The sequence below is a fragment of the Cydia amplana genome, chromosome 16 (assembly GCF_948474715.1).
Source record: "Cydia amplana chromosome 16, ilCydAmpl1.1, whole genome shotgun sequence".
In the NCBI taxonomy this organism is placed as follows: Eukaryota; Metazoa; Arthropoda; class Insecta; order Lepidoptera; family Tortricidae; genus Cydia; species Cydia amplana.
In genome coordinates, this window is record NC_086084.1 from 12,759,275 (window position 1) to 12,783,963 (window position 24,689).

Consider the following 24,689-nt stretch of genomic DNA (forward strand, 5'->3'; position numbering starts at 1 on the left):
GTTTGAGCGACAGCAACGTATTGAAGTTTCCAAAATTTCAATTTGCTCAAGCCGATTGATAAATGCGGTAACATCTTTAAAACTGCAAACTATGGGTTATAATAACATTTTGAGTTTACATGTTCGAATCTTAGGTCGTAAAATGAGTTTATTGGAATATTTGTTTACGGAGTAGCATTTGACTTATAACTGTTATAACTACGTACCTAATTTAACACGTTCACTGTTCCAACTGCTGTCAACCTTACGGCCTTTTAATAAAGGCTTGCCGTGACCCATATGTGGGGCACGGGACAGTAAACGTGTTTTTCAAAGTACTAAAATTTTTTCAAAGTACTAAAATTACAAGCTGATTTTAAGTCTGTGCTTGAGATGCAGAAAAGACCAAGTGCGACAATAGAGTAAGAACCTTTTACCATTTTTGAAGTTTCTTTAGCGGCGATGTGCACTTTTTGAGGTGGGTAAAAAATGTTAAACTCGCGACAGATCACGTGACCGTAAGACGGCCATTTGACATTCCTTTCTAGTCATTCGATTTCGAACCTTAATTCTTATAGTAGAGATGCGTTTTTGCCTTATGATGGCAAAAATGTTGCCGCTACGGACTAAAGGGTTAAAACGCAAAATCCACAGAAAATATTAAAGAGAACCTTATTACTAGTTCTGTGGCAACATCTCACAAAATAGGGGGTATTACTGCAATGTTCCGCCGCCAGAGTGCAGCACTAGTAGTAACTTATACATACTGTGCCTTAAAATGCTTTTTGACAAGTTTTCATAGACAATAAAATATGACATTGATACATAATAAATAATAATATGGTGGTTTGTTTACAAAGGGCCTATCGGGAATAAATGTCAATGTCATATTTGATTGTCTGTGAAAACTTGTCAAAAAATTATTTACCTATAAGTTACTCTATGGTTTACTAAAGGCGCTAGCGCTGCACTCTGGCGGCAAAACATTGCAATACTCCCTATTCAATAGACTATTTATTACAGAGGGTTGCTTCATCTTTTACTACTATGTTTTAACAATACTATAAGATAATTGGTGTACGAAAATCTTGTGTCTCCAATACAAGCATCAGGCGGTCTAGCATGAGTTGCGTTCTCGCGCGCGACTCCATACAACTAGCGCGACTGCAAGTATGAACTCGCGCGCGAGAACGCAAGTCATGCTAGACCGTCAGACGGTACTTGTCAGCCCTAACATGCAATACATAATATATCGGTACAAAATAACAACGTTAATATGTAAATATTTACAACTTCATCATACATTTTGTTTGATATTTTTTTCATTCAATGATATTTTATTCTCTCATGCTCATATAAATAAATGTATTTCGTCAAAAAGTAAACTTATGATTATGAGATATGTAGGTATGATAAATAATTTAATTTGTAGGTATTTTGATAGGTAAAAATTATTATTGTATACAATTCATTTTATACTAGTAATAAAAATATGGCAGGGCAATTCCTCTTGAATATGATTTTATATTGCGTCCATATAATATTATATTCATAATTTTTTTCTCAAATAATGTATGAAGTGCTTTAATTAGAGGGACCTAAGTACTTAATGTTTAATCCATTGATTGGTTAATAATTTTTAGATTTTTAAAGTACATTCTGCCAGCGACTTTAAGTAATTTACGTTTTTTTCATTGTTTTATGTTGCTAATTATACATACATTAAGTACGGAGGTCGTTAATTAATGATAGGTAACTCAATAATTACGGAATTGACTTAAGATATTAAATAGGTATATAATAGTGTATAATTATATAATTTTATTTCATTAAAGGGCACCATCTACCCAAGTTATATCCGATTGATTGTTGAAATTATTCATTTAATATAGGTAGTCACAATTTTCTTTTTCATTAGAGGTAGAGCCGAATAATTTAATTAAAATAGACATTTAATAACCCGATTTTCATGAACATTATTATTGCTTCTGTTCATAATAATAATAATATTTTGTTCAAATAGACAAAGTGTTAACATGACGATATGCTTTCATTATTATCTATAAGTAAAACAAACAATTTATTGCATTTGATTTCTTAACTATTACTAAGATAAAAATATAAACAGTAATGCTTTTAAATAACCTATAAGGTAATATTAACATTATTAGCATTCCTTTGATATCCAATCTACTTTATATACAAAGATGAAATATTCAATTGTACTGCAAATATAATAAAACGGTAAAATTTGCACAAAATATTTGGTATAATTGAACACATTGTGATGACCTTTTTTATTGGGGATTGAAACTTAGTGCTATTTCATTTATTATTTTATTACAATTAAAAAACGGCTTAAACATTTAAATTGGTCAACAATTTAAAACGTCAGTGATTTCGAATTAAAAGTATACGAAATTGATTTATAAGTGTCAAACTAAAAAGGTAAATTAATATTAAAATAAACACCAGTGTCTGGTAATTAGGATAAAAGATATAAAATTGATTTACAATACCTGTCATAAATAAAACTTTTTAACGCGAAGTACGGAATACAGGTTGATTCAGGATTTCAGGAGACGTGGGGAGGAGCAGGAAGCCTACGCATACAGTAAGTTATAAACAACTGTTTCGTACCAGTATTTGCGAGATTAACTTTAATTTATATTATACTGTTTAAAAAAAAGTTTCAATTTATTCGCGACATTTATGGTCACCCTCTTTGTTTTATCCATAACAAGTGCCAAATTAAATGTCATCGGAGTCTGGTTACTTTTGAAAGATCGTATTATACTCAAGTGTGACATTTTATTTTCTTCATACTCAAAGTGCTGTCATAACGGTTAAAAAGGTTTTATCTTTGTTAATTAAATGTTGTAGGGTAGGTATCCATGATGGTAAATAATTAAATTTATCCTTACAAAAAAGTATAACAACAGACAAAAAGCGTGATTGTTTTAGTTAAATATTGTGGTGAACGATTCTTTTACACTTACTGATTGTGTAGGCTGAGTCCTGCTCACGTCTCATGAATCACCCTGTATATCCGGGAAATACTTAAAAAAAATCGATTCTCAACTGGTTACGACAAAATATTTAATAAAGTGTGCTATTTATGTAACTGATTATAAATCAGATGTGGAAATGTTAAAATGTACTTGCCAAATCAAAACTATTGTAGACAATAAAAAAAATGGATCCCAATTTTATTCAGTTTGACACTTACCTATCAACATATTGGCCGTATAGCCCGTGCAGATATTTAAAATAAGCTATTAATATTGGCAGGATCAATTCCAGCGTTGCCGCAGTCAGAAATTAAATACAATTATCATATTCCATTGTCCCGGACTATTTACTTATCCTAGCTACTCTCAGTTCCATATTCGTTAAGTAGCACGTACGAATGTATTGTCGATAATCTTCCACTCAGTTCTTACTACGACGCCTGTACAGTCTGTACACTATATTATTATTTAAGTAACGATTATTAAAGTAGGATATAATTCCTTGTTACGCAAGCCTGCAAAGTTGTTTGGCGCTAGCTTACATTGAAACAGCACAGTGGCGAGGCGTGAACGGGCGGAGTCGCATCGGTGGCCTTTTTTTTCAATGAATTCAATGTTATAAAATAAAAAAGTTGCTTCCCGCGGGGCCTAAAGTGCTAGGGCATAGGGCGTGTTCGCCAACGCCTAGTTACGCCACTGCTTTGAAGGCTAGAGGCGCGAAACAATTTGGCTGCCGAACGTAACATACCTAGCTCATTTTCACCCCAACCACCGCAGGGAAAAATCGAAATGAAAAATTGAAATATTTCCAAACCTGCGCGCAATATTCGACACTAGCGGTTAAAGTAAGTCCTTGCGTGCAGATTTTGAACGACGAATAAAACTTTTTCCGAGCCAGTGAAGTGAATAGGCACTGGACCATTCATGATTTTAAATCAGGAGCCTAGCAAATGTACAGCGAGCTAAAGTTTCAAAAGTGCTAACAATTAGTGAAATTTACAAAGGATATGATTTGATTTAGAATAGTGTTAGTTTCAGTCTAATACTAGATCACACGGGACAGACAGTCAAGAGTAAGTACATCGAATGGCTCAACGCCGAAAAAGGGGTACCGACAGGGCCCTAAATGGAAAACCTCTCAAAAATGTAATTTTAATACTAACAGTAATTTTTGGTGTTCTATTATTATGATTAGATTAATACTTTTGCGCAGCTTTCGCCAATATTTTTTATAAGCTGGTTTCAGGGTCTCTTTTGATGATTGGTGCATTGTTCTGTTCATTTAGGATGGCCATCTGCAGAAACAAAAACAATTGAGTATACTGTAAAACAAGACTATATACATCAATATAAATAAGTAAAAATCACAGGAATGTGGATGTTTGAAGAACGATAAGTTCAGTACTCTGCACTAACTATACACACCGCTTTAGCACATGACGCGGCTATGGCGAGTCCATCATGGCCGGGCGTGCAGCTAGGGTTGCCAGATCGAAAGGCGCTATTATCGGGGAAAAAAAATATCGGGATTGTGGGCCTTAAGTCGGGAAAAAAAACCATTCAAATTAAATTAATTGTATTAAAAACAACGATATTTTACATTATTGGCACTACGTCAGCTGCTCTGCCCAATCTCGCTACGCGCGCGCGCTGACGGGCTCGACGCGGGTCGCTTGCTCGCTCGACGACACTGACGACAGTTCGGAACTTGAAATTATAGTTTTATAACGTGAAGCTGTTTTTCGGGACAATTTTCACTTTGTCGGGAATCGGGAACACATGCTAAAAATCGGGAGAATCCCGCCGAATCCCGACCATCTGGCAACCCTAAGAGTCGAGGTTCAGGATAAGCAGCGTGCACAAGGCCACATAGGTTTGCATTTGTTTAAAATGGACGCCGCTGGTCACCCCGCTCAAGCGTCCACTCAGCACACTCACCATCTAGCACATGGTCTCAGGCCGCGCGGGCCCCGGCGGCTGAGGCCACATAGGTTTGCATTTGTTTAAAATGGACGCCGCTGGTCACCCCGCTCAAGCGTCCACTCAGCACACTCACCATCTAGCACATGGTCTCAGGCCGCGCGGGCCCTGGCGGCTGAGGCCACATAGGTTTGCATTTGTTTAAAATGGACGCCGCTGGTCACCCCGTTCAAGCGTCCACTCAGCACACTCACCATCTAGCACATGGTCTCAGGCCGCGCGGGCCCCGGCGGCTGCGGCTGCGGTTGCTCGGCGGATCGCTGGCGGGGCAGCTGCGACGAGTCCAGCACGATGGACGGCCGCGGCGGCAGGTTCTCGCTCACCATGTGCGAAAGGGACATGTCGCTGGACGCGTTGGTGTCACCTGGAGATGAGCAAAAATGTCTTAAAACGATTAACCATAGTCAAATTAAAAGAAAATGTTTATGTTCAGCCAGAATCACAGAAAATCTAAATCTTATACCTAATATAGCCGGTCAAACAACTTTGTCAGTAGAAGAAGGCGCGAAATTCAAATTTTCTATGGGATTAACACTTGGCGCCTAATTTTTTTTAAATATCCGGTCGTTTTGACGGACGGACGCTCTTGACAGACCATATAAAGGCTTATCAAGGCGAATCATTACAAAACTTAGGTAATGTAAATTATTTTATTTACATTTTTAATTTAATAAACTTGTAAACTACATAAAAACCGGCCAAGTGCGAGTCGGACTCGCGCACGGAGGGTTCCGCACCATCAACAAAAAATAGAGCAAAACAAGCAAAACAAAAACAAGCAAAAAAACGGTCACCCATCCATGTACTGACCCCGCCCGACGTTGCTTAACTTCGGTCAAAAATCACGTTTGTTGTATGGGAGCCCCACTTAAATCTTTATTTTATTCTGTTTTTAGTATTTGTTGTTATAGCGGCAACAGAAATACATCATCTGTGAAAATTTCAACTGTCTAGCTATCACGGTTCGTGAGATACAGCCTGGTGACAGACGGACGGACGGACGGACGGACAGCGGAGTCTTAGTAATAGGGTCCTGTTTTTACCCTTTGGGTACGGAACCCTAAAAATGGAAATAAGTTCCAAACTAAAATTATTTTATTATAATCCCTTGCCAGGGTATAAAAATTTTTTTGGGAACAAATATGACCTGGATAAGAGTAATTTTAAGCCAAAAGTAGACAAGTAACTGAAGTCGTTAATACAGCCGCACCAAAGATGGATCGAACGAAAACAATTGGTTAATGGACCTCTGGGATCTCAATAAATCGAATGAAATGTGTAAAACGAGCGCAAACGATCACTCCCATTCACCTTCACTAAATAGAAGGCATTTATTTCATTGCCATTTTATTTATTGTTGAATTAAGGTTAACGCTCTAAAAACTACATAAACTGCCTAGGAGAGAAATACAATGTCCCGTTGAGAATTTTAGTATACGAAGTAAATTCTGTCAAAATATGAATTCTCGGAAATTTTTATTGTATACTAATAGCTAATAACAGGCAACATTAGGCAACCTATGATGTTCCGAGATATTTTTTTCCAACGTATCCTTTGCTGTTTATTCAAAAGGCATATTTCTTCAAAACTAATATTTTTTGGAGCCTTTCAAAAGGAACTAGGACTAGAATAAGTTGATTTTTGAGTTTAGGTTGTTTAATACTCTTTTGGCTTAATGAAAACCGAACAGGCATATGAAACAACAAAACTCTAATAATGAAAGAGATCGTTGCTCATGGCGACACAGATAAAGCAAAGTGGTTTACTTAATAGGTCCATACTTTTGCAAACCTTGTCAGTAGAAAAAGGCGCGAAATTCAAATTTTGTGTGGGAGGACAACCCTTCGTGCCTACATTTCTTAAATTTGCCGCCTTTTTTGCTGACGGAAATGGCTTGCCAAACTATATTAGTTACTTAGACGACTTTTTTACCTGAAGGTTGCCTCGGCACGGGCAGCAGCACTTCTCCACAAGCATCGTCTCCCAGCAGCGGTTGCAGCGGACTCGGCAGCTCCCTGCTGTCGATGGCTGACGATCTCCTCAGAGAATGTCTACACATTGATACCAGTGTTAACCGTGTTCAAAATCTTTACGGCGTTATTCATAAACGTCTGCTAAGTTACGATAGAGATGCCTTTAAGCCTGTAGCTTGATTTCGATAGTATGATAAGAGTTCAATAAATATTGTTTTTTCATTGTAAATTAAATATGCTAGTGTCCAGTAGAATTGACACATGAGACAATCATGTTCTCGCTTGATTATATTGTTTAATTTAATTTTAGTTTTGGACACTTGGAGACCATATACATCTCTAAGTAATTATTTATTTTATTTTTAATGATTCTGACACTTGGAGACCTTTACATCCCTAAGTATTTATTCATTTTATTATTTTTATTTTATTGTACATACTTATATTTTTAATGATTCGGACACTTAGAGACCTTTACATCTCTAAGTCAATTTAGGCTAGTAATTATGTGAAGCTATACCGTCTTTTATGTAACATACGAGCACAAAATGCTGTGTCTCACAGCTAAGTGTTATCACTATTTTAATATTAATATAGGCCGGTAGCTTGAACATGTCATGCTCGCTTAAAAGTCTTTGCTTACGGTGGCGTCGTTGATCGGGTCGCCACTTTCCCGAATGAAGGTTGAGGGAGGCGATGGCTGAGATACGCGTCGTACTCGTGAACGGGTGCTGTTTGTGGAGACGGGTCTGTTTAAGCTAACACGAATATATTTAGTAACTTTATTTTTTAATTTAATTGCAGTGAGACGCCTCATTCGGTTCTCGTATGTTTTTTTTTTCTCGTAATGTGTTAATCATACAGGATTGTGACTCTTGGAGACCCTATACATCTCTAAGGATAATTTGATAAACTATGTTATTTTTTAGTTCTGACACTTAGAGACATTTACACCTCTAAATAAGTTTAGATTTTTTTTCCATGTATCTGTTTTGTTTTTATTTTAATATTATTATTATAGTTTTTTTATGTAATTCGACATTAAGAGACCTTATACATCTCTAAGTAATTGTATTACGTTAGTTTGATTTGGTAGTTGTAGTTGTATTTAATAATTGTTGATGTATAATTATTATTATTTTGCTTTTATGTAAATTCAATGTTGACGTGTAAAAGTGCCCTTGTGGCCTATTTGCTGAATAAATGTTGAAGTTGAAGTTGAAGTTGAAGTTAATCAGCTGATGATCATCGTTTGTACCTCTCTACTTATGACATTTAACGACAGATAGGGGGACAAACGACGATGATCAACTGATTAAGTTAGCAGCCGTTTATGAACGCCATTAGACGTTATTCAATTGTTTTTAAAACCTGGATATTTCTAAGATGTCAAATTGTTACAGCGACTATTCTAGATTCATCGAGGCCGCAATTTGAATCGGGAAAAAAGTTGATGTGGCAACCAAATTGTCACCATGTTGCATACTAGAGTCCATTTGAGATAACTCTTCACATAATGAAAGGGCCATTATATGAGTCATATCTTCATGAAATTTTGTCGTTTATGGTGACTTGCTTTTTTGCTTGAATCATGCACTTCTACCTAGATATCGCTGTTGCATTTATGTTTTTCTACATGATATGCGGTAGCATATGAATAACTATCGAATATATCTATGGAATGATGTGTTGAGAAGGCTATTGAAACAGCAATTGTTATTTCTCTTGTTACGATTTTAGACCGAAGTAGCTACGCTGGTATCTTCTTTAACGATAAATGAAGCCAAGTGCGAACTAATCAAATCACTTGGAGCATTTTATCAGCAGGTAACAACAGATGTGCAATTTGCCAAAAGCCCTAAAAAGTTAGAAAAGTTGTCACGAATATGTTTTTTTTTGTTTTTACCGTTATCGTAAGAAGTTTCCTAACTTTTTCTTTCAGTTACACACTTTCCGCAACCAGTGGCGTAGATGCCACTATTATTTGCTAAGGTTCGCGCTGGAATTTCGAACAATAGCCTTCTCTTGTTATACTTGGTCAACCAGATCTTGACAGTAGAAAAAGGCGGCATATTTGAAAAATGTAGGCGCAAAGAGATATCTCTTTGCGCAGAAAATTTGAATTTCGCGCCTTTTTTTACTGACAAGATTTGGTTGACCAGCTATACCTCGACCAACATACCTCTGATGCGGCAACCGGCGGTCATTGACCGTCAGCAGCGTGGTTGACTGCGGCGGCGCCCCCGGTTGCTCCTCCCCGCTCGTGTTCACGCACACGCTGATGCTGATCCCACTGACCTCCCCCTCCCCCTCCCCCTCCGCCTCCTCGTCGTATCTGTGCAGCACAGACTCGATTTCTAGGCTACGGTAGTTAGAGTTTCGGTTGTAGTTTCACTTCGCTATCATGATTGGACGAGTCACAATGATGGTGCGAAGCCGCTGCAGATGCTTAAAGCAATCAGCTGTTGCCAGAATCCTAAACGCTTGCTCTGCCTAGTTTCTGATAGTTCATGGCATCACGGATTTCATTAATCTCTTTGTGACAATTCAAAAACCATAATTGATAACCTCCTGCTTTTTTTGATGTCGTTTAAAAATGGTAACCATGCCACAAACTGCCATAAAAACAGTTCTAAAGATCTTTCCTTCACCTAGAAGCTTAAATTGAAGTGAAAACTACTCAAGCACAAAAAACTTCACAAATGTAAGGAAAGCCAGTGAACACGTGTACCGTCACCAGACTTACCGTCGCTGAATGAGGTTCTCCATAATGATGTAGTCATCTTCCTCGGCGCCGCGCAGATGTTCCTTCTCCATGTAGAGGGCGAACTCCGGGTTGGACATTTCGCTGGCGTGGCGTCGGCGGATGGAGGGCGAGGCGGCTCGCGCGGGCGATAGCAGGCGGGATGTGATGGGGGTTCTAGCGAGACAAAGACAAGGGTTATTATGTATACTAATCGACATTGATGGATTTTACGTCTATTCCCTGGTGTAAACGTACATAGTTTTATTTAAATCTCATCTATTGTACCTACATGACTCCAGAAGTAAATCCAAGAGGATGACAGCATGCCACCAATACTTGCGTGTAGCATATTATTACAATAAAGTAGACTCGTCATATGTGGCTATATTCTCTTCGTCCATAGGTACACGGTATACAGCTCGTCGGTGATGCTGGTGTACTGTGCATGGCTAGCAGAAACGATCTCGGCCGCTGACCCGAGCTCGGCCTGGACAAGTACACCTTACCTCGGCGTATGTGGCGGAGAGAACAGCCCATACACGGTCTCCAGCTCGTCGGTGATGCTGGTGTACTCAGGTATGGCTAGCAGCAACGACCTTGGCCGCTGACCAGAGCTCGGCCTGGATAAGTAGACCTTACCTCGGCGTATGCGGCGGGGAGAACAGACCATAGACGGTCTCCAGCTCGTCGGTGATGCTGGTGTACTGAGGTATGGCTAGCAGCAACGACCTCGGCCGCTGACCAGAGCTCGGCCTGGATAAGTAGACTTTACCTCGGCGTATGCGGCGGGGAGAACAGACCATAGACGGTCTCCAGCTCGTCGGTGATGCTGGTGAACTGTGCATGGCTAGCAGCAACGACCTCGGCCGCTGACCCGAGCTCGGCCTGGATAAGTAGACCTTACCTCGGCGTATGCGGCGGGGAGAACAGACCATAGACGGTCTCCAGCTCGTCGGTGATGCTGGTGTACTGTGCATGGCTAGCAGAAACGATCTCGGCCGCTGACCCGAGCTCGGCCTGGATAAGTAGACCTTACCTCGGCGTATGCGGCGGGGAGAACAGACCATAGACGGTCTTCAGCTCGTCGGTGATGCTGGTGAACTGTGCATGGCTAGCAGCAACGACCTCGGCCACTGACCCAAGCTCGGCCTGGATAAGTAGACCTTACCTCGGCGTATGCGGCGGGGAGAACAGACCATACACGGTCTCCAGCTCGTCGGTGATGCTGGTGTATTCGTGCATGGCGAGTAGGAGAGATCTCGGCGCGCCGCCGACCCGAGCCCGGCCTGATCCCATGCCGGTGGCGCCGCCGGTCGCTTCCCAGCCAGACTGCTGGCCTGTGGAAGTACAGAGTACAATTAACTCCATTTAAAATTTGGTCGTGTTTCGACATTAAGAAGCTTGTTTGATTTTTACAAATGGGTGTCATTTTCGCATGTTTGTTAATATTGCAAGTTGTGCCGAGGATACTATATCCAAGAGGGAGATTCGATGGGAATTTTATTTTCGCGTTATCCCAATAGGTTCTAGGTTTGCTTCCTATACCTAATGTTGGATATCAAATAAAAATACTTTAATGTATTAAATACTAAGTATGGCTTAACAATAATGAAAGCTGTTGACTAGACTGTTCGGAAAGAGAAGAGTCGTGGAATGTATTGGGCCCCATACATTCCAACGACTCTTCTCTTTCCGCACAGACTCTATCTCTGAAGTTTTTTAATCCGTTTTTTCTTAGCTTGACTTGCCAGTGACAGAGTTATGAACCGAGCCAGCGTCAACCCCCGAGTTGTCAGGCTCTGAATGTGTCTGGCTGTGCTGTCGCCTCGGAGCCAGGTGCTGCGTCGAGTAGTGCCCTCCCATGCCACAGTCGTTGCCACCTTCCGAACGCCTGGTGACCACATCAGCAGTTCAAATAAACGAGTCAAAACGGATTTGTTACATTTTGTAATCTAAAGGTAGTATGTGCTTGTCACAGACAAGACATCCTCTAGACCGAGCATAGTAACGCTATCCCCTCTGCCACTATATACGGTAGTTTTACTCCATCTTCGAGTCAAAGTGTCAGAATCCCGTGCCGTGATTGGTCCGTGTCTTTGAACGGACCAATCACGGCACGGGATTCGCTCACCTCGTCCCCCCGCACCCCCGTATTTTTGGCAGCATTGGTTTCATGAAATAATTGCTCTAAACTCCGTCTAAAGGATTCCTAGTCTATGGTGCTTGTAAAAGATAAGTGTTTCGGAAAGTGTGGGCAATTGAAGAAGTAAGAGACATAAAATTAGTATTTAAATATTGGTGTATTTTTGATCTGAATAAATCTCATATCTGAACGCAGTATTTGAAGTACTGTGTTTTGAAGGTGTCGTACGGCTTACCTTTGAATTTTTTAAGGAAAATTAGCTGGCAGCGCGCAAAAATGCAAAAACATGTTGCAAACAACAATAAGAGGAAATCGAAGGCTGATAGACGTTTTTGTGCAAATGCATGGATCCGTTATGTTCAGAGATTATACACAAAATGTGTCGATGTGACATACCAAAGGAACATAACAATCGTATTTAAATCAAACCTTTCCTCTGAAATTATGCTATTATGTACGGCAACAAGAGCAAATTACGACAGATATATATGCTTTCATTAAAAACAACAAAATGTAGAGACATCTCGCAAGTGACAAAAACTGTGCAGTTTGTTAACAGTTAAGTGACTGTGTGTGTAAGCTATGATCAATTGTGAATTATTTATGTTTAAACAGTATATTGTACAAGGCACTACAACTAACTACATCGCTAGTTACAAGCTAAGCCAATCGCCAAATGAGTCTAGTTGACTTACTGTTTCCATAACCGTCTCCTAACAGATGCAAGTAACAAAAAATAAAATTAAAAACAATCATGGTGATGGTAATTTTTGCAATCAAATCAATAAAGTTGTTGCCAATTTCATGAGTAAAAGAAAAGTAACGGTAGAATTAACTCTGAAAGTAGGTGAACGAAATAATGATACAGCCGATTCTCATGCTGATGACAGACGCTACGATGTGACTAGTCTTATAGCAACAGTAGCCCAGTGAGTCCCTACAATCAAAGCATATTCAGATTTCCAAAATATTTTACAACATGATATCAATCTCGGTCAGTCTCGATCGCTCTAATACTGTTTTTATGGGAACGGACTGAAATTAATATCATGATAGTATCATATTCAAAAATCTAATACGCTTCATTGTTTATGTCGAAGCCAGTAATTTTAAATTTGTGACCATCTTACTTTTACTGCATTGGCTGATATAACATTTTGGTTAGAAAGATTGTGATTTAGATTGTTTGCTTTTCTAGTTGTGTAAATGATTATACCATATTTCCATTGCAAATTGCTAACATCAATAACACTACAGTGAAAATAAACAGAATGCTCTTGGTAAACCTGGAATTTAATTAGTACATCACATAACATTTCACCAGTGGATAGATAATTTCATCGTACAGGGGTGAGTGGATTATTCGAACTTGGACTTTAGGGTCATAATATTAAGAACATCGTGAAACGCACGGACTGTGATGATAATTGAGTCAGATTCTATTTGTTGAGCAGCATGTAATAGGGTGGATCAACTATTTCTTGTTGTTATTCTGTCCGGTCAGCCAAGAGACAATAGTAGCATAGTTTGTTAGAAGACACTGTACACCACCTTCTTCTGACACGCTTGGTAGGCGACCCTCAATGGAAAGGGTTTATAAGTATCACAAAAAAGCGTTTTTGGTGAATTTAAATGCCTAAAAATCAGGTTTTAAAGAGTGACCCAGGAGAACGTAACCATGGCAACGAGTGACAAGAAATAGTTGATTCACCCAATAGCATAATTGTAAAACAGTGAAGATTACTAGAATACATACCGTCTAGTGTTAGCTGTTCTCCTGGTACCCGCTGTGTTGGTTCTAGGCCGCAGGCTGGCGAGGTCTGCTGGCGGCTCGTTCACTTCCAAGAACGCATCATCAGTTATCGATGGAACTATACAGGCAAATAATTATAAGTCGAATTACATACAAACGCTTGCTATTTGATTGCGTCATTTGCGATTTGAAGTGTACAGCGACCTTTGCACTTTAGGATAAGGATGCGGTACCGCACGGGGTGGAGGGTACCTAAATATGTGATCTATAAAATGTAATCTTTAAAAGATGTAAAAGCTAAAGTTAGCAGGCTTTTTTCTTTTATCTACATGGAAAATTAAATAATCGAAGGCACGCACAAGTTTTCACATAGCTAATTTCATTAATTTCTTTAGATCAAGTCCGATCTTTACCTTTTTTATCCTCACTAGGTTCAGTCCTATTACTTTCCGAACTCCTCTGTCGCGCCGGTGTGGGCGGCTGCGGTCTGATGACGGTGATCTCCGGCCCAGCACCACTGGCTCCCGAGGACGTGGACGTGGAGTCTCCATCGCGGTCCTTCTCTCCAGGGCCCGGGGCTTCTGGCCCTGAGTGGGGCATCTCGTCCTGCTGCACAGGTGATTTTGGTGTTAACTAAGGAGGACAAGCTATTTGAATCATCGCGGTCTCCAGGGCTTCTTGAAAAAAGTTGAAAAAGAGTCTACTATTTTACATAACGGATGCAAACTTTAAAAAGGCTGCTGTAGCTGATGTATTTACACATTCTCGCAAAGCTTTTTAGAAGTAATTACGTGTGAGTATAGAAAATCATTTTCATGAAAGCAGCTAAATGTATTGTAAAATGGTAATTTAAAAAAAGAAATTTAACTAAACATGATAAACGAAATGCCTTTGTAGAAAGAAGATGAAAAATATACACAAATAATTTTGTTACCGTTGGTTGTAATGTCTGTAATCAAAAATAATAATTAGCGGCTATGAAGAAAGATTGAAAGCTAATGGACTATGAGGATAAGCGTAGGAATGGCTAATAACTAGGGTCACACTACACAAGTATGAAGGAATACATCAAAATGGTGCTGTCTCACACGACACAAAGCGCTTTTACGGGTTTCTCAAGGATTTTGCTTTCTTTGTCTCTAATATTTGCTTGAATAAAGGTGGTAAAGAGCTACTTCATCTATGTACTATAAGAATTGTCCCAACGAACACGTTTTTCAAGATGTGTAGAATAAAGTTTCATCTAAAGAACTAAATATTTACTTGTAATTTTTTTACGAATAACGAATACAATACGTTTAAAAAAACGTACAATAACAAAACTAGCCATCAAACTAGCAAAAGATTCGTGATACGCTGTGACTGGAAACAATATTAATAACAAAGACGGTACACGCTACAGCGATGCTCTAGAGACTAGAGTTAAACCAAGAAAAGTCTGCAACATTTTGATAGCACACGCAGTGCATGTGTTATTTATACGTCATAATTACATAGAAGTTTGACGTTTAAAATAACCGTTACACTGCGTGTGCTATCAAAATCGTTGCAGACTTTTCTTGGTCTAACTCTAAAAGCAGCCCATGGAAATTTTGATCAAACGTATGTCACAATTATGATGCGCCTATTTCACCACGCTGACACTGACACCTGATACTTATACTTACTTTACTCTTTGGTCAGCGCGGTGAAATAGACGTGTCAAACCCATTTATTATAAGTGTTACTCATATATCTGATTCAGAATTCGTTGGGACATTGGGTAAGGTCTGGGGCTTACATCGGAGGGTTGCGATCGCTCGTCCTCCTCCTGCACGGGGCGCACGACGAAGCGCGTGGGGCCCGTGTCGCTGTCCGACAGCACCTGCCACGTTTAGCCACATCAATAGAGAGCGTATGAGTTGATTTGAAAACGGGAGTATCAAATTTTGCTTTAATATCTGTGTAGAAACACGAATTTTTATTTAGATTTTCTTTAACGTCAATTTTATTATTGATGACGCTATAACAATTTTATGATAGCTATGTTTTCAAGAAAATCATATTTTCAAATTAAACATTTTCAAATCACCAGATATGCATATAAAAGCATAGAATAGAAAGATTATCAAAACGTTGGTAGGTCTTAGTTTATCACTTACGAGTACGGTATTGATTTATATGTTATAACTGACAAAACGTTTTGGTAACCCGACACAATGAGATATACGAAACATTTAATGATATAAATGTATAGTTTAGTAGGACATAACAAAACACACCGACAGTTAATAACACAGACAAGACATCCTCTAGACTGAGCATAGTAACGCTACCCCCTCTGCCACAAATATACGGTAGTTTTACTCCATCTTCGAGTCAAAGTGTCAGAATCCCGTGCCGTGATTGGTCTGTGTCTTTGAACGGACCAATCACGGCACGGGATTCGCTCACCGCGTCCCCCGCACCCCAGTATTTTTGGCAGCATCGGTTTCATAAAATAATTGCTCTAAACTCCGTCTAGAGGATTCCTAGTCTATGGTTAATAATGACATGCCAAAATAACAAAACATTGCATTAGTAAAATGAACACTGAAAAGCATTCTTCTAAAGGTCTTGTATTATATATAAACAATTAAGTGACCGTATATATCATTGAATATATCAATAAAAAAATCATAATGCGGTGGCAAATATTCTATGAGAATCTCGTAGGTAATTATTTAGAAAAATAGGTGTTGACTAAACTTAAGTTGAAAAACTTTTACAGTTTCAATAATCAGTCATCATTGATTGACTTTTGCCCTAATAAATCTTCCAAATACTATCTTAATACTAGTTGAAGTTTCTAGAACTAGGTATTTAATAAAAAATTTGCCATCGCATTGTTTGACATTGATTTTTAAGATTAAATAGTTGAAAGCTTACCTCCGATCTGTCGCTAGTCGTTCTCAGCCTTGAACCAGCAGCTTGGAAGGTCGGAGGCGGTGGTCCCAGCGTGTCCGTGGATCCTCGGTTCACCAAGGACGGGTGTGTGGCCATGAACCGGTGTATTACAGCTAGATGGTTCATCGTCTGTTCTGCTACGTCTTCTAATTTTCTTAACCTAAACTCTACGCTCTGAAATAATGTCGTCGAATTATACCTTTTCTAGTTAATGAATATAGTTCTAAAATATTCTTCTTTCTCGGGAGTTCCTGTCTTCTGTTCTCCGTACACTAACATACTTTATTCTAAAATAGTAAGCTCTTCTATTAAAATTACTTTAACTTACCTGTACTGACTGTATTTGGCAATTAGCTTTTTGATTTAAGTCTTCCATTTTAGTTGTGATATGTTCTACTCTATCAGTTGTGTTTCTCACTCTTTCTTCCATAGAATTTGATAATTTAATTTCCTGCAAAACGCGATTCGGCTATGAATGATAAATTCAAAATAAGTAATAAAAAAATACCATATATATCTGTCCTGTTACAAGTCAACGATTATTTGTATTTATTGACGATTATTATTATTGATACTTACTTGTTCCCTAAAATAACCCTCAACACACTCTTCTTCAAAATCATACAACCTTTCCATGTCTTCTTTCTCTAAGAAAAGTTTCAGCCCATTATCGTACTGAAACCTTTGGTGTGAGACATTTCTCGTCACCCATTTGCACGTCGCGTATATGTGACAAAAAATTATTAGTGGCGGAGGCAGGACTGGTTTTTGTTCGTATTCCATCACCACCGTAAATCTTTGGAACATCCATACCTGTGAAGTTAAATGTAATGTTTGGTTTTTGCAGCAAAATTGCAAAAATATTTACATATTGAATTATTTGATTTCTGTAATTGATTTGACCAATATTTTAGAATTTTAATTAAAACATGAATTTAACGAACGAACGACATACAGTACGGTAATAAAACAAAAGAAAATGCATGCAGCACTACTTAATTTGCAAAGTAAGACAATAATTATGTTATGCGTTAGTTCAGGGTTAAATAATAAAATATTCCTGTTAAATGAAAGTTTAACACATTTATTTTGAATTAAAACAGACTTGTAATATGTGCTATAAACATAGATATATTAGTATTCAATAAACAGTAAAACTAAAAATAATAAAGCAAAATAAAAACAAGACCTGATGCGAGACTTCATTGACTTCGTTAAATATATTGTTAAAGACGGCAATAAGAAGGTTGATGAGCAAAATATTTGCGACGAGAAGGTAAATCGTCATGACGATGGGCGTGATCCAGCGGCCCGTCACGCACTTGGCCATGTCGACGCCCAAGCCGCACGGGGGATCGATCTCCGGGGCAAACACCTCGCCATACAACATGAAGTATGGTTGGAAGAATATCTAAAAAGAATTGAAAATAAAATAATAAAAAAATTGGAGGATATTAATAAAATTTAAATTAAGTTTAATAAAATAATTATCTATGTATAGAATAGATTATAAATTATAGAGTTCAGTAGTGCGGGATAATCAAACTAAATTGGCTTGATCAAAATAAATCATCGAGAAACAAAACTATAACACTACCAACAATAGGTTATTCTAATTAGCCTGCCAACCGCGTAAATCAAATCTCGCAACAGGCGAAACGAACATCAATAACATCAACATCTACGATAAACTGGCCGCAAACCTGGTGCGACACACCGTTGACTTCAATAAAGATGTTATTGAACACCGCTATCAGTAGGTTAACGAGTAAAATGTTCGCGATGAGGAGGTACACGCTCATGACCACCGGGGGCACCCAGTGGCCCACCCGACACTCCGGCTGGTTTAGCCCGCCGCAAGGCGGCGCCATTTGTTCGGCGAATACTTCGCCGTAAAGCATGAAGTAGGGTTGAAAGAATACCTGAAAATGTTAGTGGTTGGGTAATGTTGCTTGTTAGTATGGAGTTCAAAAATGTTGATAAATGTAGTGAAAACTTCAATAATAGTGATGAAGCCAGAGAAAATATTGTTGTTGTCTAAATTACTGGATCATCTATTAAAGTTACATTGGATATCATATCACTGCAACGATCCGTTGTATGTTTTACTTAATAAAAGCGACAATAATCACAATTAATATGTTCCAAAGGGTTGATAAATTTTGACAATATGAAACCACCCGTTATTCCAATTCGCTTTCGTCCAGCTAATGTGTATTTAGTTTAAAAACGTTTTTACTTACTTCTCTGATCAGGTACCAACTGGCTTCCTTATCAGGGTAGAGTATCGCTTGCCGCGCGACTCCAAACGACATTAGCACCACCAATAATAGCACCACGAAGTATATCATGTTTTTCACCATCTTACCCATCATTGTGACTAAAGGTCCTGAAAATCATAGGGATAACTTTAGAAGTAACATGTTTCACTTTAGATTTAGTTGTCTATTCTAATATATTGCACATTTTCTGTACTACCCAAAACTGAACATTAGGAAATTATTTCCTTATAGGCACTAAACATTTCACGGGAAAGAACAGGACAATCAAAGGAACTGCATTTTTACAACTTTTAACAGCAATCCCCTAAATAAATATTGTGTAGTGCATCAAACAGTCAGAGGCTCTAAGCATTCTTGAAAAATATATAGCACGAAGGACTTACCTAAGTACTTATTTACGCCTAATATGTTCAGTATCCTTAAGTACCAGTAGATGATGTCGACGCAGTAAATGACGCGGCCGACGTCCATCGAGCTCACGCGCAGCCTCAGCGTCAAGCCCACTAGGAAGAATATGATGAAGCCTGCATCGTACGTGTTCCACATATTCCATGCCCACACGCTGAACTTATGTCTACGGAATGATTTCAAAGATTAAATTTAATTCGCGGGGCGAAATAATATTGCTACTAGTGCTAAGCTTTTGACTAGGTTGATTTCAGTAAGATTTTTCAATAATATTTATTTAATAGTATGAGGTGTTTAGTTTGATTTGAAAATTTTAATTTACTTAAAAAACCATTAATTAATATATTTATCGAAGTAAACAGACTTTTTTATTTTAAATAACTCACACATGTAATTCACAGGGCACAATTCTAGTTCCACTACTCTTTATATTTAATAGAAATGACTATAGCATGTTTTATGCAGCCGAATAATACTACATATTAAATGTATTTTAACAATAAATGGTAACATGATACCTAAGTATAAACTCACCTAATAGCAACAGGTTCGGACGTAACGATTTCTCTTACTTTCTCACATAAAAACGTTATTATATAACATATAGAATAAATCTCAGGCCAAGACGGCGTATGGCTCATCCTGACTAATACTGTATATGTAAACATCAATAGGAACAATATGTAGGCGATCTGAAACAATATAAATAATGTTTAGTGGTAGTATTTATTTTACCTAGATCCAAAACAAACTCAGATATTTGACAAGATTATGTTTGCCCCTGTAACAGGGGCATAATCTCATGATATTAAAACAGGTATTTTTGGGTTGAAATAGATGGAGTTGAGAAATATAATAATAGAAATAGAACTCGGACAGGCTAACAGACAGAACGACAGACCTACAGAGTTACTTGCGCATTTATAATAATTAGCAGGGTTGAAGAAGAAAACTTCAATTAATATTATACAAATACAAATATATTAATACAAATATGTAGGTCGATTGAGGTCGTACTAATCAATAAGCTATTATACCTACGATATTAAGCCGATTATTTATTACCTTCATCTATTTTTCATAAGCTATTCCTCCATTTGAAACGATCCATGTCTGCAGAAACTGAGCCAATGCTTTTGCATGGTTTCGTTTTAACTGTCATACACACTTTTTTTTATCACTAAATTAATATTATTAAGTTTAGCGCGACGCGAATGCATTTTATTATTTGTGCCTAGTTCCGAACAACTGACAGGCTGATATCGTCCGGCGAACTAGTAATCAGTGGGCCCCTTAACATCATCACTCATCAGTGACTATTTAAATCGTTGGGTGTTTTAGGTTACGTAAAAAGATTGTTCAACTTACCGAATCAGCCCAAAACTTGGTGATCGGCGCCGTGAAGAACTCGTAGATCTTCTTCCTGAGCCGCAGCGGCCGCATGCGCTTGTCCTCCGGCGCGTGGTACTCCGGCAGCTCTCTGTACGAGGGTTCCCACCCTATTTTACCCACTTTCCCGTTCTGATCGACGCGCGTGTCGCATTCTCCTGAGCCAATCAATGCCTGCTTGAGTCCAGACAAAATTATGTGTAGTATGTTGTCAGAACCGTTTTGTTGTAATCTTGTGTCTATAGTGTTGAGAAATTGTTTGGACATCTTTAGATATGATAAGAAAACAAAAGTTGGGTTCGTTTCGATTTAGTTAACATAATTTATAAAACGAATTCTGTATAAAACCAAGAAGTAAGTGAACGTGAACAAAAGCTTTTCGAACTATTTAACTAATCTGTATATGTACCTAATTGGTTCCTTGGTATAAAATAAAACTATGTTTTCTAATTCAAGTTATTTTACAACCAAACAGACTCAAAGAGAGTTATTTAAATTTGATTTAGACTTGAATCTAAATCTGACTTTCATTTGTATTGTTAACTTAACATGAAATCTTTATCTTGTGAAAATTAGATCAGTCATGTTTAACAAAGACTTTGTGGTTAACGCAATAACAATAAAAAAAGTTTCAACGTTAAAAAAACACCAAACTTTGGAATAAAGCATCCCCATACACAACAACTATATAGACACAAGATTTAGAATATTTTGGAAAAGAAAACTGCATTTATAAAAAATTTGAATGAAATAAATTGTTAAAAATTTAAAATTTTTGGAAAATGCGATACGAGAATGTAAGCGTTATTATAAGCTAATTTAATACATGACACAGAACATTTAAATACAGATTACATAAAAAGCTGAAATTCAGGTGCAAAAGTGTAGTAAGACATAATCAAAGATCAATGAGCAGAATGATTGCAAGCTTCGACAAATTGAAATTGTACATTTAAATATTTGAATAGAAGTTCAAGTTGGAGGTAGAAACGATAATTGGCTTTGAATTTTGTTAACCTAACTACAGACAAGGACGGTTCGGACTTTTCAATTTACAGTTCACCTCTGCGGAACTGGGTATCTGAAGAATCCAAATGACTTATGTACACATGAGGGTTAACGCTATTTTCGTCTATAGAATTATGAAAATTAGGAACATAATGGCGTGTACAATAAAATAGCGATATAACATTCTGGTATAGAATTCTTAATGGCAATTCTATTAACGATGAGGTTTTATTGTGTCTTTAAGTCGAGAATCGTCATGAGTTTAATTTATAAATTGTGTTTATGTACTTGTAGACAATAAACGTTTTAAGAGCCTGTTTTAAAGTTTATCTTTAAGGCCATTTTAGTGCGGCAGTTAAGCTTCTAGGGCACTAACTTGTCTTTATGGGTCAAGGGTGAATATTCATAGAACTGACAATATAGTCATATGGGGCATTATCTATGAAAAGGGACCTTATTGTCGATGGCGCTTACGCCGCACAGCGTCGCGCGGCATTGTGTTTATATCGGAGCATCGTTAATAATGGCGTAAGCGCCATTGACAATAAGGTCCCTTTTAATAGATAACGTCACATATATGTAACAGAAGAGCAAAGTGGGTTTTTAGTTTTTGTTTGATCTCCTACGACCTAAACAAAAGTTGCATTTTTGTTTTCCTTAACTTTTTATTCTATTTTTTGTACCAAAATGAAATGGATCGAGCTAATGAAATGCAAGTGTTTCTAGCGTGTACTTTTTAGACCTTGCCACGCAAAGTAGGTATTTTCCTCACAGTTTTCGAGTAGCAAATTGTCCTTGTTTAAGCTAAGGTAAAAATACGAAAGGAATTGGAGATTATGTATGCTGTATTCTATTCATTTTTTAATTTAATCTTTATTGCACAAAAGAAAAACTTATCGTACAAAAGGTGGCCTTAATGTCAAAAGCATTCTCTATCAGTCAACCTTAAGGCAAGGCAGAGAGATAGTGAGTCTGTATGACTTTGTGTAGCTGTGTAGATTGTAGATGGAGGTATGCTAAATAGCTCACCTATGGAATTTCCTAGCGCCAAATGTAATGCTTGGTATTTCAAACATAGTTGGGTAACTAAGCTATTTAAAGCTCGATTTACAGGTTGGCCCAACTTTGTCTAGTCTACGGGAGCTATGCGGTGGAACGAAATAGCATTAATATTTGCTCCGTCTAGTGCATTATAACTGCATCTTATAGATAGCGGTGCGCCTCCCTGTTAGCCCGAGTTCGCTGCAGCACCAACGGGATCCTGAGCGCGTTCGCGGACCGCTGGGACTCCGCGCTGATGCGTCGATGGACGCAGCTCCATGTCTCGCGCTCCACGTAGGCAGGTTATAGGTTTTTAAGTTTTTATTTGTGTTAAATTCTTATTTATGTTGTGCACTAACACTAATTTTTAAGTATTCATCTTGTTACTAACATACTATGGGACTTGTCCTGAAATAAATGTTATTCATTCATTCATAGACACTTGTAGATCGACATTATGAATTTCATTCGTTATGTTACTACTTTTTGCATTAGCAAAAACACATACTATTTTTTTAGGTAGGTACTGAATGTGTACCTAAAGAAAAATGCCTTAGATCCCATTGGGTGTCGGATACAAAATCTGGCACTACGTACTTCTGTAATAAGTAAATACATACATAGTTCTAAGTCACTTAGTAAATGTTAAAAATCAATCAACATATTACATACAAAACATATAAAAAAGCCATTTCGTTAACTATGCGCATCATTTCATTTTATTTCATTTTATTTTTACCTTACTCGTATTAATATGTCTATTTTAGCAAAAACAAAAATTTTACAGTATTTAATTAAACCATTAACTATCTCATTAAACTGTCAAAATATTAAGCCGTAAATAACAGCGAGAAATACACGTTTTAAAGTAAAATAAAATGTCTCGGGGGACGAATATTTCAGACGCCGCTGTGACAACGCAGAGGTGAACCGTAAATGTATAACGTGGCCTATTACAAGAGAGCACAAGGACATGGACACGTGGCAGCGATTTTACGCTTCTCGAGCACGACTTTACGAACACAAGTGGAAATTAAATATGGAATAGCTGGAAACAGTACCCCGTAGAGACGGTATGCAATAAATATTGCGGTGTGTGGCGAGAGAAGCGTTTTGCGTAAAGTGTCATTCTATGGAACTATTATGTAAACAAAAGTCACTAGTAAATTGACATTCAGAGACAATTTTAATATGGCGGTTTGTTTACATAGTTAGCAAGTTGCATAGAATGACACTTTAGCTAGCATAAACGCCTTAGCGTTTGCGCGTTTGTCTGTCTTCTCCTATTGCTGTTTGTCAATGAGAAATTCAACCGATACTCCATGTCTTACAATGTATAATATGTTTGGGGAGCTAAGGTCAACCAGGGTAATTAAATGCAACTGTGGAGTTAATCTATTTGAGTTTCCTTTTTAAACAACGGGAATTCCAAGAGTCTCTCCATCTAGTGAAGCTTGAGCTACGTTACTGCGTCTATTTTGTATTTTTCGATACAGAGGAAAGTTGCATGTATCCCGGCCTATCTAATGTTTTAATATTGCCCATGACAACCCATGACTACCTTTCGGTATGATGTCATACCTCATAGTTCTAAATAAAGCTAGCGTTCTAACTCTGCTAGTGTATGGCTTTGACAGGTACTTCCCAACAAGCAAATTATGTCGTAAAAAGGCACCATTACGTTTCTCTTTCAGAAATCGACCGAATCGATCGATCGATTCAGGGGTCGAGAGAATTGATAGTTCAATTAACGTTACATGTACAATTTTATTCAATAATGACATGACGCGTTGACGCGTAAACGTTGCACGCTCCGCTACGCAAAACGCTCCGCTTGTCAAGTAGTGACCCATTAACCACGAGAGTTAATTTGAATTTATCGTGTCAAATATTACCGTGTTTCGACAATGAAGGCAATTTGTTTGACCCATGATTAAAGCTCGGTTTGCTGCCATCGGCTTCGTGAGTGTACAGAGTAGCAAAATGGAAATATACCGGGTGCTTCTAAACTTGAGGCTTTGTCCAACGTGTATTTTTAATTAGAACAAAC

At 37.9% G+C, this 24,689-nt stretch overlaps 1 protein-coding gene across 1 annotated transcript in view; it reads right to left on the reverse strand.

The window, feature by feature from the left end:
• Positions 1 to 3,856: 3,856 nt before the first annotated feature.
• Positions 3,857 to 24,689, reverse strand: part of LOC134655107 (transient receptor potential cation channel trpm) — a 301,664-nt gene continuing 280,831 nt past the window's right edge. The window contains exons 17-34 of the mRNA XM_063510569.1: positions 20,570 to 20,764; positions 19,736 to 19,893; positions 19,177 to 19,367; positions 18,755 to 18,900; positions 17,701 to 17,922; positions 17,091 to 17,324; positions 16,840 to 16,962; positions 16,494 to 16,685; positions 15,367 to 15,450; positions 14,000 to 14,219; positions 13,590 to 13,704; positions 11,439 to 11,581; positions 10,859 to 11,027; positions 9,691 to 9,864; positions 9,127 to 9,306; positions 6,904 to 7,022; positions 5,165 to 5,334; positions 3,857 to 4,285 (exon numbers count right to left, since the gene is read on the reverse strand). Of these exons, the coding sequence (XP_063366639.1) occupies positions 5,168 to 5,334; positions 6,904 to 7,022; positions 9,127 to 9,306; positions 9,691 to 9,864; positions 10,859 to 11,027; positions 11,439 to 11,581; positions 13,590 to 13,704; positions 14,000 to 14,219; positions 15,367 to 15,450; positions 16,494 to 16,685; positions 16,840 to 16,962; positions 17,091 to 17,324; positions 17,701 to 17,922; positions 18,755 to 18,900; positions 19,177 to 19,367; positions 19,736 to 19,893; positions 20,570 to 20,764 (2,832 nt within the window). The 3' untranslated portion in view covers positions 3,857 to 4,285; positions 5,165 to 5,167. The remainder of the gene's footprint in view (positions 4,286 to 5,164; positions 5,335 to 6,903; positions 7,023 to 9,126; positions 9,307 to 9,690; positions 9,865 to 10,858; positions 11,028 to 11,438; positions 11,582 to 13,589; positions 13,705 to 13,999; positions 14,220 to 15,366; positions 15,451 to 16,493; positions 16,686 to 16,839; positions 16,963 to 17,090; positions 17,325 to 17,700; positions 17,923 to 18,754; positions 18,901 to 19,176; positions 19,368 to 19,735; positions 19,894 to 20,569; positions 20,765 to 24,689) is intronic.